This window comes from Euprymna scolopes, chromosome 2 (assembly GCF_053919585.1).
Source record: "Euprymna scolopes isolate OS-2025 chromosome 2, ASM5391958v1, whole genome shotgun sequence".
Taxonomy (NCBI): domain Eukaryota; kingdom Metazoa; phylum Mollusca; class Cephalopoda; order Sepiida; family Sepiolidae; genus Euprymna; species Euprymna scolopes.
Window position 1 is genome coordinate 180,124,468 of NC_136483.1, and position 13,516 is coordinate 180,137,983.

At 36.2% G+C, this 13,516-nt stretch overlaps 4 protein-coding genes across 5 annotated transcripts in view; all 4 read right to left on the reverse strand.

Moving 5' to 3' along the window:
- Nucleotides 1–6,793, reverse strand: part of LOC145299251 (uncharacterized) — a 121,335-nt gene extending 114,542 nt beyond the window's left edge. Inside the window, exon 1 of one of the 2 annotated variants that reach the window (XM_080144387.1) lies at nucleotides 6,227–6,793. In XM_080144387.1, the coding sequence (XP_080000513.1) occupies nucleotides 6,227–6,430 (204 nt within the window). In that variant the 5' untranslated portion in view covers nucleotides 6,431–6,793. The remainder of the gene's footprint in view (nucleotides 1–6,226) is intronic. The other variant, XM_080144386.1, reaches the window with a different exon arrangement.
- A 3,785-nt stretch (nucleotides 6,794–10,578) lies between these two features.
- LOC145241089 (uncharacterized) lies at nucleotides 10,579–11,226 on the reverse strand. The gene has a single exon (XM_080104005.1). The coding sequence runs from the start codon at nucleotides 11,224–11,226 to the stop codon at nucleotides 10,579–10,581; it is 648 nt and encodes a 215-aa protein (XP_079960131.1).
- A 460-nt stretch (nucleotides 11,227–11,686) lies between these two features.
- On the reverse strand, nucleotides 11,687–12,031 carry LOC145241105 (uncharacterized). The gene has a single exon (XM_080104006.1). It carries the CDS (start codon nucleotides 12,029–12,031, stop codon nucleotides 11,687–11,689), a length of 345 nt encoding a protein of 114 aa, XP_079960132.1.
- Nucleotides 12,032–12,256: 225 nt separating this feature from the next.
- On the reverse strand, nucleotides 12,257–13,093 carry LOC145241121 (uncharacterized). The gene has a single exon (XM_080104008.1). The coding sequence runs from the start codon at nucleotides 13,091–13,093 to the stop codon at nucleotides 12,257–12,259; it is 837 nt and encodes a 278-aa protein (XP_079960134.1).
- Nucleotides 13,094–13,516: the final 423 nt, after the last annotated feature.

The window sequence follows — 13,516 nt, forward strand, 5'->3', positions numbered from 1 at the left end:
CTTTTTATTTTTACAGGAAATCACTCGAGACAAAGCATGAAGCCATTTGATTTAAGGAGGTAACAAGAAAAAAGATAATTTCATTATTGCAAAGACAAGAGATGCCTATGGACTTTAGTTTTGAAAAGGCTATGTAGGTAGAAGGAAAAAGGTGAGCAGGAAGAGAATTCCACAATGTTGGAAAGAAACCGTTATTGTTATTATGTTGCATGTTGCGTCATTGTTATTATGTTGCGTGTTGCATCATTGTTATTATGTTGCGTCATTGTTATTATGTTGCGTTATTGTTATTATGTTGCGTTATTGTTATTATGTTGCGTCATTGTTATTATGTTGTGTGTTGCGTCATTGTTATTATGTTGCGTGTTGCGTTATTGTTATTATGTTGCGTTATTGTTATTATGTTGCGTGTTGCATTATTGTTATTATGTTGCGTGTTGCGTTATTGTTATTATGTTGCGTGTTGTGTTATTGTTATTGTGTTGCGTTATTGTTATTATGTTGCGTTATTGTTATTATGTTGCGTGTTGCGTTATTGTTATTATGTTGCGTGTTGCGTTATTGTTATTATGTTGCGTGTTGCGTTATTGTTATTATGTTGCATGTTGCGTTATTGTTATTATGTTGCGTGTTGCGTTATTGTTATTATGCTGCATGTTGGAATTGCTTATCACCTTTTGTTTTGACAAAAAATGGGAGTTTTGATTTGGAGACATAATGGTGACTCATTATGCTTCACCAGCTGAAGAATTTTACCACTTTTCATATGGTTGGTGAGAACACGTTATCTTTCTGCCCAAATGTGTTTCTCGAGTCAGAACAGAGGCCATTTAACTTCTTTTTTTTTGTTTACAAATTTTAACTTTTGTAAGGAATCAAAATAATTAGACATTTATTAAAAAGCGTGTGACTTTTTGAGGGGGAAAACAAACTTATTTTTACATAATGCTTTGAAAAACTTAAATTGTCTCCGCTTGTTCTGAGTGAAATTCTTCAAGAAGTGAAAACAACAACAACAACAAAAAAAAAGTCCTTCAAATCTAAAATGCACAAATGCAAAAATGTTCCTTTTTTCTTCAGAATTCTCCAAAATCGACATTATAACCCACCCTACCTATTTCTTTTTAATAAAAAAAAAACTGCTTCTACAGAATTTGAACCAAACTTAAAATTTCTGTTAGTTTAAAAGAAAATAAAAAGTTTCATTCAAATTCTGTAGAAGCATCTAAAAACGATACAATTACTTGTATGTGCACCACAAATTTAACAAAAATTATCGAGTTTTGTTGACAAATTTCTTACTTGGCCATTACAAATAAAAAAAAGCGCAGTTTACAAACCGTGCTGAGACGTTGCAAGCCAGTCTTTCTTTTATCGTTATTTCCATGGCAAGTGCTCGTCTGAGCTCCAATCACTGGTCCCCCCCTCGCCAATCTTTTACGATAAACACCCATCTACCTGAAACCACTGTCATTAATTTTCCCCACCCTTTATCTGTGCCAACACCAAAACGCAGATTCCATAAACAAAGCTTCTTTCTTAGAAGTGCACGACTGTGGAACTCTCTTCCATTTGCCTGTTTCCCACCTGACTACAACTTGGATGTCTTCAAGTCCAACATAAACAAATTCCTGATAAACCGCCCCCTTAAGTAAGACACTTTATCAAATCTCCATTACTAACGATTACTACGATATTATCCCATTCATTACTGTACACGCAATAACCCTTATCCACGAGTGCCTTCCGGGCCTAGATAAGTGGTGACCTCCATGTAAAAAAAAAAAAAAAAAAAAAAAGGATTTTCAAGTTAAATTCAATTTTTATGGTATCTTTTGTATATTAAATTGTTAAATGAAAGTACAGAATAGTTAGCAAAGACTCCATCCACATGATTGGTATGAATTTCTAAATAATTTTATTTCAACACTGTTAGTAAACTGCACAAGTACCAAGACAGTAACAAATAGAGACAAAACAAGATAATAATGATGAACACAATGAATTTCACTGATTTTTACTACTACAGATTGGAACGATGAAAGTGCTGCCCCTAAAGAAAACACTACAACTTCATTTTAAAACTTTTATTGAAAAAGTCAATTCAGGTAACTTGATAATGTAGGTAGCCACCTTCAATCTCAATCACCACCTAGATTTTTGTCTGGAACTGGGAGCATGTCTTTTCCACAAGCACCGGCAGGAGCTCGGCGAATACTCAGTGGATAGCGGCGACCAGACTGGCTTTGGTGCTGTGGGAGGTCATGTTGGTGATGTTCTCAACATATGACCAAATGAAGTAGTCCTGCGGGTTCATGTCAAGGGAGGAGGAGGGCAGTGAGAGAAGTGTACGAAGTCGTAACATTCCTTCTGAAGCCAAGCCTTTCGACTTGTCGGCTCTTCAGCACACTCTTCAGCACATCCAGGTACACTTTGGTGTTGACTTTCAAGCCGATTTTCAAGATGTGAGGTGGCATGATGTTGTCCTTACGTGTAACCATGCCACAGACAATAACTGTGAGCAGAAAGGGTCATCCGATGCATTGAGTTGTGCCCTCAAGTGTTGAACTGTCCGGATTTTCATTTTGAGGGTGCTGGCAATGGTCCTGTTGTCATAACTTGGATCAGTAGTTGTACAGTGGTGCGTCTCCGATCTCGCTCATTGAACATTGTGTCACTTCCAGACATGATAGAAGGCTCCTATCGCTCATGGGATTTATACACAATTAGTAGATGGTCTGTAAAAAAAAAAAAAAAAAATTGGTTTTTATCAAATGGAAATGGAATCATGTCTTTTTTTTTCTATGGCGACAATTTTATTGCTCCATCTCCAAACTGGGTATGATTTACAATCCATATTGATACAAAAAAAAAAAAAAAAAAAAAAAGAGGTCACAATTCAAATATAGGTGCTTATGCACTTATGTTACCGTGCTGTTCTTTAATAATATTTTCAAGTTTGACAATATTTTTTTTATTAAATTGTTAGGTGAAAGTACAGAATAGTTACAAAACACTCTCCCTTTCCCATGTTATTTCTAAATAACGTTTATATTTCAACACAATAACAAATACATAAGTAACCAAATACACAAATAATTGTTAAAGGCAAGACGTTACTCTTTTTTCCTATCTGTAAAAGTTTTTAGTGGTTTTACTTAAAAACGTTTATTCTGTTCAAAAAATATATAGTGCTGAGCCTTAGTTGAGAACATAAAAATTGGCTGCAAATTGACGCCTAAATATTTAAAGTTGTCCTAATGACTTCAGAATTTTGGGCGAATTTTTGACACCCCTAACAAAAAAACTGCGAATAAAATATAAAAAAAAAACTCGTAATTTCTCTTTTTAAAAGTGGTTTGTTTATTTTCTTTATGGAATATACTTCCAAAATAAACTATTAAAGTCGTTTGAAAAATAATAGAAATATTATTTTTTATTTTTTCAAAAACAGTGTTTTTAAAGTGCCTGCGTGCCTTCATGGAGACATTTTTTTTACATAATGAAATCAATTGGATTTTACGAGTTAATTTTTTCACTTTAAAAATCTATCAAAATTTTTCTATTGGTTCAATTTTTACAATATTTGCAGGTTCAATAAGTAATGCTATGCTCTTTCCAATAAACCGAATATAATATTCTAGACAAAGGTTGTTTTTTTTTAATTCACCCCCACCCCCAATTTTGAAATGTCTATTAAAATGAAAATAATTAATTTTCTCACCTCAAATTTATATATCACAAATTAAAGATAAAAGATCAATAAATAAAATAAGCTAATTTAAAACAAAAAAAAAATAGTTATTTGCAAATTTACCCGTAAAGTCCAAAGTTTAAAACCTTTTTTTTTTTTTTAAATCACGTTGAATTTTTTTTTTTAAGTGAAACCTTATAATATTCTTATACTGCACAGAAAGTTTTGTTTAATTACGACAATTATTTCTATTTCAGTCAATGTTTTTTTTTTTAGATATTAAAAAGAAAAATCACTCCATAAAGGAGAAACAAAATGTATTAAATCAAAAACTCCTATATTTCTTTGAGAAAAGAAAAAAAAAAAATTCCAACTCGTTTTTTTTTTTTTAAGGCAAAAACTTATAAGTAAAATGTGACTAGTTTTCACCTATGAGGACACATATTTCTTTATGCACAAGGCTAGAGGCTAACGTGAACTTATGGTTTTTATGTCATTCTGTCCATCCGTATTTCAAAACAAGAACAAACATCACTTCCAGTGTTTCGCTAACAATGTAAAAATGCTTATGAAATGGCGGATTTTTCAAATAGTTATTTAAAAAATACATGGAATTTAAAATATAAATATGGATAAATTCTTAAAAATGAAGAATGGACGTACCCATTGAATACTATTTTTTATAGGTAAGTGATTTTTTGGAATTTATATATACATATATTTATCGAAGCAAGTTAAAATTTGTTGATTTTCTTCAAATTTTTTTTAAAGAAAACCGATTTAAAAAACACAAATATTGCATAATTTACTATTAAACCTGTTATTTTTTTTAATTTGGTCTTTGCTCCTTTAATTGAAAAAAAAAAAAAAATAGGGTTTGAATTACATTTTTCAAGTAGTTATAAGCTTGGAAAGATAAGAGGTCGAATTATTCAATTTTTTTCACACATGTTTAGTGTTGGTTTCTGACACCTAATGTTACTGTGACATTTTTCATGTTCTCATATAAAACTCAACGCTATATGTTTTTCGAACAGAATAATCGTAAGTGAGTAAAATCACTAAAATCTTTTCCAGATAGGTAGAAGAGTAACTTATCTTGCCTTTTATAACATTTAGTTGAAAAATATAAATTTTATTTTAATTTTGTCATCGGGGATCAGTTTTCAATCATAACTTATTACTAAATTGAACACGTACTTTGTGACCCTCACCGAGAAAAATATTACAATTCTCTCACGTGACCGGTGATTATTCCCGTCTAAAAAAGGGGTTGGGAAGAGAACTTTTTTAACCCCTTCTACCCTCTCTCTCATCTATTTCATCCACGTCGTCTCGCTTGTAAGAATCTGAACCATAATAAAATGGCCACTCCAAGCATGGACCTTTTGCAAATTTTACGGAAAATGTGTTACGGTATATATATGTATATATATATATATATATATATATATATATATATATATATATATATGGCAAAACATCTTGTTGCACGCAACAAGTTGTGTTCTTGCGGACATGCCATGTCTAGACAGACATGTTCATCTTTAAAAAAATGAAGAGGTCTGTTATTCATAACTCAAAAAACGTGTTTGTGTTTTATACAACTTTGTATTCAATTTTGTTTGAATTGAACATTTTTGGATTCTCTTCCCCCCCCCCCGTCATAAAATAGGACATTACTGATATTCATTTACAGCATACTTGAAAGCCTGTAAAAGTCGTCATCAAGTTGGAAAGAAAGTAAAAATTTACCTTAACCCCCCCCTTTTGTAAACGGGAATAAATCACCTGTCACGTAAGAGAGTCACAATATTTTTCTCGGTGATGGTGACATGGTCACAAAGTACGTGTTCAATTTAGTAGAACATTATAATTGAAAACTGATCTCCGACGATAGAAGTCATTTTTTTTTTTTAATCTGGAATTTAAAGTTTGTAAACGATGTGATTTACGTGAAAAAAAAAAAAAAAAAAAAAGAAGAAGAAAAGAAAATATAAATTGTTGAATTTAGAGGTAGGGGTCAATTTCCTAAAGGTCCATCTTTATTTTCATTATTTTTCAAAATTGTTTCTACTAATAAGCTTGTAATCTCTGATAATTGTCGGAAAAAAGTTTTAAAAGGTGTAAAACACGCATTTTTAGTGGGTAGGCACTCTCATACAGGTCCCATTATATATATATATATATATATATATATATATATATATATATATATAAGGTACTAGTGCAGAGAGTGATCCGCGCTATTTTTTAAACCGTATTTCCAAGTTTAATTAAAGTTTTATATTTTTTTTTTATTCAATTGTAAGGTTGAAGTGTATAGAATAGATACAAAACGCCCTCTCCCCCCCCCCATGTTAAGAATGGCTTTTTAAATAATAACGTTATTATTTACGCCCGGATCTCTCTCTCTCTCTCTCTCTCTCTGCACTAGTACCATAGTCCAAGTGTAAACAATCACGTAATAACGTTACTATTTCGGCACGGTCCATAAACTGCACAAGTAGCAAGATAAAGATAAACACTTACGGCTACGGATCGTGCGTAATCAACATTGCGTATAAGAGTATGGAAACCTCTGGAGACGAAGGCACCGTTCTGACCACCGACGATGGTCGGTCCGGATCCCGTGGACACACCCGGACCGGACGTCGCGAAACCTCCGAGGAGATTCTCGCTGAAAAGCCGAGGAAGAGAGCTCAGTGTTTTCTCCACGATATCAGACATTATCATTCGCTTATTTGAAACCGGCACGAATTAAATAATATCAGCTTTGCCTTTTCTTTTTTAAAAATAAAAAAAATATTATGTTTTATTCATTTTCCATGTCCAATGTTTTTGTTTACGGCTTTTGCAGTCTTCGTGGAAAAATAAAACATGTTGTCAAACGTCCAGCAACAAAAACGTTTCCTTCTTTTTCTCTTTTTATCCATTTGATATCATTGCCTTCAGAAGACGTTCACTATTTTTTTCATCGCGATAATAATTATCGACGTGAATATGAATTATCAACGTATATGATAACAAAAACAAATCGTAGCGGAAAAGTATTTTTTGTTTGTGTGTTGTTTAACTTCCGGTTACACCGGAAGTTATGACTGATGACACCTGGTGTACAAAGCTGAATTCATAGTATGTAATTACTTCCCTTGCACCATGCTTCACGCTATAGATAGCAGTAGAGAAAAGTAATCATTCATTTCTCTCCATTCGTTTTTTATCTTTCTTTTTACCCCCCCCCCTCCTCTCTCTATTTCACGCCAAAAGCATAGTGCCACTTGGAACCTTAGAATGCTACTATTTGGGATTGTGTCTAAGAAGGAACTGTGGGGACTTGAGTAGCGAGGTTTATATTCACATTACACTTAAACTTCTGCACGTTAGTACAGTCAGGTAAGGAGGAATTCTAAAGTCTAGCAGTTTGAGAGAAGAAACTATTAGAGTAGAAGGCTTTCCAACAACCAGGGACCTCAACAGTGAAGGGGGTGGGATTTTGCTGCTGGTCGGGTTAGTCAAGAGGAAACAAGTGCAATAAGTTAATCAGAGCACATTTCATTAAAATAGTTGTAAAATAGGCACAGGGACGCAACATTTCTATGATGGGACACAGGTTTGAGCTTGGTTGATAGTGTGGAAACTATTAGATTTGAGACTCTCTTTGGACCCTACCTAAGAGGGAAAGACTAGTGGCAACAATACTCTATGTATGAGCGAATTATGGATCAAAATACCTGAAAATAAATGTAAATATGATTATCTGGCATGAATAAACATATTTCTGAAAGAAAGCTATTCTTACCAGTAAAATTGTTTTGTTTTTTAAGTGACCGAAATAGGATTTTAAAAATTTTGGTTTCAGGAAGTAAAGAACTATAAATAAAAATATATGATATAATAACATTTGGTACGAACCCGACAATGGAAGACCAGATAAGAATATAAATTGGATTTATAAAACCATAAAATCCAACCTTGATCGCCCTTTAGGGCCCATGCATAGTGGAGAGAGACATTGAGCCTCTATGGTTCCAGGTAAGTATTGTCTGAGGATGGTAGTTTCAATCTTACTCGAGAAGGCCAGAGGATTAGTTGGCCAAAACGTGGGGAGACAACAACTATGTAGATGGGAAAACAGTCTGCAAAAGAGTGAATACACAAAGTATGTAGCCTCATCTCAAAGGATTAAAAAAAAAATTAATATCATTCAGTATTGATCCGACAATGCAAGACCAGATAAGAATACAAAATTGGATTTATAAGACCATAAAATCCAACATTGATCACCTTTGGGGTCCATAGAACAGTGAATAGAGGTGTTGAGTCTCTGTAGTTCCAGGTGAGCATTGTCTGAAGTTAACAGTTTCAATCCTACCCAAAGCCAGCCAGAGGATTAGTTGGTTAAAACGTAGTGTGATGATCCAAGATCATTATCACCTAACAAAAAAAAAAAAAAAAAAAAAAAAAAAAAATCCAATAAATGACTATCGGTTAACGAATAGATTTATGATGATGCTCCTAAATAATAACAGCAGAGTATTATAATGACGGAAGAACCAAGTAATCAAACAGGTTGGATTAAAAGTCAAATTAACTCTAGCATCAAAAATAAAGTAACCGTTATTCTTGGCATTCTTTAGTCAGTTGGTGTTAAGGTCTAGTCCAGTCCAGACCTGCTGAACTTTCTTGTGACTCCGTTATCAACAAGTGCTAACATAGAAAAAAAAAGAGAAAGGAATGAAAAGGATTTTTTTTTTAGAACATCGATGCTAATAAGAATTTAGTGATTGGGACGAAAGGGATAATTACCGAATCAAAAAGAATGGAAACCATGAATTTCTGAACAGAAATAATCCGAGATAGAATTGGTGAATGCAAATATTTTACGAGCTTAAGAACCTCAGGAAAATTTTCATGTTTGTTCTTTGAATGGAAGTTCGCTAAAGAAAGACTGAATTATAACGAATTGTGTGAAAAAAAATAAAATAAAATGCAAAAATAGCTCATTAACAGCAATTACGTATTGTTGAAAGGGAAGATTTTGTGTTAAATATAAACCATTGAAATGAGGCGTAATAAAATGTGTATTACGATTTTAGTACCTTTCATCTTGTTCTGCGAACAAAGGATCTTATAAGAAAAGATTCGAAAATACGGAAATTTCAGTAAAATAAAAATGACACTGATTTGTTAAAAAAAAAAAAAAAAAAAGGTTGAAGGGCGATGCTTAAAAGGTGCAGGCAGCAATCGGGGTTGCAAAAAGGAAATCCTCTTTAAGCGACCCGCCCAACAGGTCTGGTAACAGAACTATCTAAATTCCAGAGTAGAAGACTAACGGTCTGGTCTCTGATAACACAGTACAGACTGAGAACGGGATAGACCAATCCTGAATATATAGATTGTAATCACCTCCCACCCCTCCTATTCAATCCTGACTATAAATATCAGAAGTAGATAGACATTCAAGTTGGTCACAATATCCCCCATCGCTGAGCCTGCCAGATGTAAGTAACATTCATCCAACTCATTTTTTTCCACACTCCCAACAACAAGAAAAAGAAAAAAAATTCAAAAGGGAAAAAAATAATCATTAAACTGAAGCTCAGAAAGAGAAATAAAATAACAATGTCCAATCCACTGTTTATAAGGAACATGGTATCCTTGTCCCTTACAACATGCTATTGCTGATTGCAATTTTAGTCAGGTAGCAAGCTTGGTCTTCCTCTACGTCGTTTTTGTGGTGCACACTCAGGCAATACCATTTCCATCTTCTTGGAGGTGCCTCATCGATGCCAACACATTGGAAATGATACCATTCATCACATGAGTTGCATACAATTATGTCCTTATCTAATTGAGGAGCATTGCATATTAGATATAACCAGACAGGGTCTCCTGGAACGGAAGATAGACACAATGGCTCTCCGTCCCCATCAACAATTGGCTCATTCACTGTGGGTTTGATAGAATCGGTGACCTCTGGTTCTGGAATATCGTTAGGGGCCCACAGAAAGCTCTAAAGGATACAGATGTTTCAATGAGTGGACTTCAACAAGATCATCTCCTCTCCTGACACGGGCGGATCTAACTACATTATCATTGCCTCGTATAAGATCCACAATGGTTCCCAAAATACAAAATGGTCTTGGTTTTAAGGGGCTCTTAACCAGAACCACATCATCCTTTTGAAGGTGATTCTCTGATCGCAATCTGGAGTGCTCCGGAGATTTCCGTCCCAGGTCCAAAAGGTATTCGTTGTACCACAACTTATGGTAATCAGCACCATTGGTGCCTATGCTCCATGGTTCTGATCAGTCTCTCCCTGCTGGGTGGCACTGTCGTAGCAAGATCTCTCTGCCCCAATTGTAACAATAACCCAGGGCTCTTGTTGGGTTTCAAGAACATGTTGGGAGTGATAGCTGTAGCATTATTGTCTGCAGACACCTGGTATGTTAGAGGTCGATTGTTAACCGATCTCTGAATATCGGAGATCACGGTCACCAGTGTGAAATAATCCAGTTTGCTCTTTTGCCAATGATCTTAAATAGAAAGGTTTTTATGGTCTTGATGCAACGTTCCCAAGTTCCTCCATACGATGGTGAAAACAAGGGAATAGTATTAAGTCTCATGCCACACGAGCCAAATTTATCTTGATATTCGTTCATTAGAGAAATACGGCCAAAAAGTTTCCCACTTCTAATAAAAGTTTTGGAGTTATCACTATAGATAGCCCTCGGAATCCCATATTGATTTGTGAAGCAAGCCAGAGCTTGAAAGAAGGACAGCACGCTCATGTCCGGAACCACCTGTATATGGACGGCTCTCACATTCAGACAAGTGAAAACTAACAAATACATTTTTCTGTCAGAGTTTCCCTCTTTCACCTAGACATGGCCAGTGAAGTCAATGCCTTTATGCTGGTAAGGCACTTCAAAATCAGCACGAGGAGCCGGTAGACTAGTCACGGCATTGGGAATCACCGGTCTGGAATTGTATCGCTTGCATCTTGCACAAGATGCCAAGACCTTATTTACCGCTTGTCTACCTTGTGGAACCCAGTAGCCGCTCTGCCTCAATTCAGCCAAGGTTGCTCCGGTTCCCAAATGTGAACATTTCACATAACAGTCTACAACAATAAGTTTTGTAATTGGGTGCTGTTTTCCAAGCAAAATGTGATTTTTTACCTCATACGCCAGATGTGAAGATCGATCAAATCTTCCCCTTGAGCGGATTAGTCCATCAGAATCCAGAAATAGATCCAAGGCACGAACTCGCATGGGTTCCTGGTTCCTCATAGGTTCCGTCAGATACTCAATTTCTGCAGGAAATTTCTGTCTCTGGAGTAATTTCAGCAAATAAACTGCGGCTTTGGAATTGTTGTCCCATTCACGCCTCAGTTTAATAGCTAAAAACTTGTAGACCAATGAAGTGACTCTCAGCAAACGAGAAAAAGTTGAGAACCTATGGATAGGTATGATAGAAGGGCATTCTTGGCCCATGACCAGTGAATAGCTCATCAAAGCATGAGCCATCTGTCGGCAATGTTCATTTAAGCATGGTAACTCCTATGCTGGCCACTGAAGGAGTCCTCCGCCTAGCCAAGAGGGACCAGTACACCAAAATTCAAAATTGGACAGAAACCTTCATCGTTAATCCTCTCGTTATCATATCAGCTGGATTATGCGTCATGGCCACATATTTAAAAATAGACTTTAGTCCATATTGTGATTCTAACTCGCAATTCATCAGTAAAATGTCCTTCAATCTGTTTTTAGCAAAAATGTTTTTGCTGGCCATAGATTGCAACAACAGCCAAGACAACACTACCTGGGCATCGGTGGCCATGCACAACCTAACTGGAATAAATTGCTCACAATTATTCAGGATGGTTGGCAGGCATTTTAGTGCAAGATAAACTGCCATTAGCTCTAACACAGGCAGTATTTTTTCCTTCATTGGGGCAACCTTTACCTTAGCGAATAGCAAGCAAGATCAGCGGTCTTTCACCACATATGCTGCAAATCCATAGGCTTCCTTACCTGCATCACAAAAGATGTACAGGTCACCAGGTTGTCTCGCAGCAAGAGCCTGTCTATCAAAATGAAGATCACTTAACCTTGACAGGTCCTTAGAAAGTTCTTTCGAACCACTCAAAATCTCAGGAGGGAGAGGATCATCCCAACCAAAATGATTCTTCCACATTGTCCTAATAAGCACATGACTTCGGACTGTAACCAGGAGGCAGAGAGACAGTGGGTCGAATAGTTTAGAAGCTTCAGAAAGGATTCTTCTCTTCGTTGAGGCACCAGGATCATACTGAATAGGTGCCACATGCATTTTTTCTGAAAGGAGATTTTATTGATACCCCCAAACCCTCCCCCATTCCTTGTCATGTACACTTAGCGTACCATCACTTTTCATCCTATCTCGGAGGGCGTCAACATTTGTGTTACATAACTGGATAATAAATCCTCCCTCCTGCAGACGTTTCTTTGTAAGGGAATATAGTTCGACAAGTTTGTGCGGATCTGCTTCAGCTGTAACAAGGTTGTCCACATAAAATCATGTTTCCATCATCTTCCAACAATCATCCAATGGATACTGAGCTGCATGAAATTTAAGAATACACCCCAATATGAATGGGCTGGCAGTGAAGCCAAAAATCAACGTACAGTATCTAAAACAGCGAAGATAATCTCTGTCCTTGATGAAGAAACAGAACCTGTTCTTGTCAGCTTCCAGGCTGAGACGTATCATTAAGAATGCCTTTCGAATGTCCACCAACAGAATGTAGTTATTAGCTCTGAAGCTCATCAAATTTAGCATGTCTCCTGTGAGGTTGATGCCAGAGTAAGCGGCTTCATTAAGGGACATTCTGTTACCAGTCTTCAAGCTACAATTGAAAACAGGATGGATCTTGGTTGTAGCTGTAGGGTCATGCTTAACAACTGGCCGGTGTGGTATCCATACATAATTCTGAAATTCGTGGATGGGTACAAAGATCTCAATTATACCATCCTGCTCCTGTTGCCGGAACACTTCCAAGTAGTCCTGATACATATTATTTTTTATCAGGTTCTTAGTCACCCGGTCCAAGATACATAAAGAGACAGCATGATTAGACGGGACTCTGATTAACTTGTTAACATGCCAGGGAAGCTCCACATAGTATGTGCCATCTTTGAACTCTATGGCATTTTGAAAGCGCCTTATCTGCTCTTGGTCATAGTCAGAGAAGGTATTTTCATCATGTATTCCCAAAGATTCCATGTTGAACATCTGTTCCAACCTCCTCTGTACTTCACTATCAGGGAAGAACTCAGCCAAGGGGTCTAGGTATGTGGGTTGGCTCTCAAGAACAAAACACAGGTGGGAGGAATGCACTTGTGGAGTCTGCATCATTACCGAGTTAAACGAGAGGTGTGCTACCTCATAGGGAGTTTGATCCTCAGAGAAGAAGGATTCCACAGTTCCAAATGGAACAACACCTGCTGGTGTGGAGAAGGCCCATCCCTTCAGACAAAGAACAAGTTGAAAGGGCCACAATTGATTTAAGAGGTCCAAACCGATAATACCTTTGATTGGTATGAAATCCGAGCTAATTTAAAATTTCCCGGTCAGGGAACATTTAACATCCCAGAAGGCATCTAACAAGAGTTCCAAATTTGTTAGTCGGACAAATCGATCATCTCGGCTGCCAAAACATGAGATGTCACTGGATTTCCACAACCCAAATTGATGTCCAGAGCAACTTCTTTGAAACTTCTATCACATTCGCCAAGCAGGGTGGATAACCTGATCTGGCAATCCATTCCAATTGTC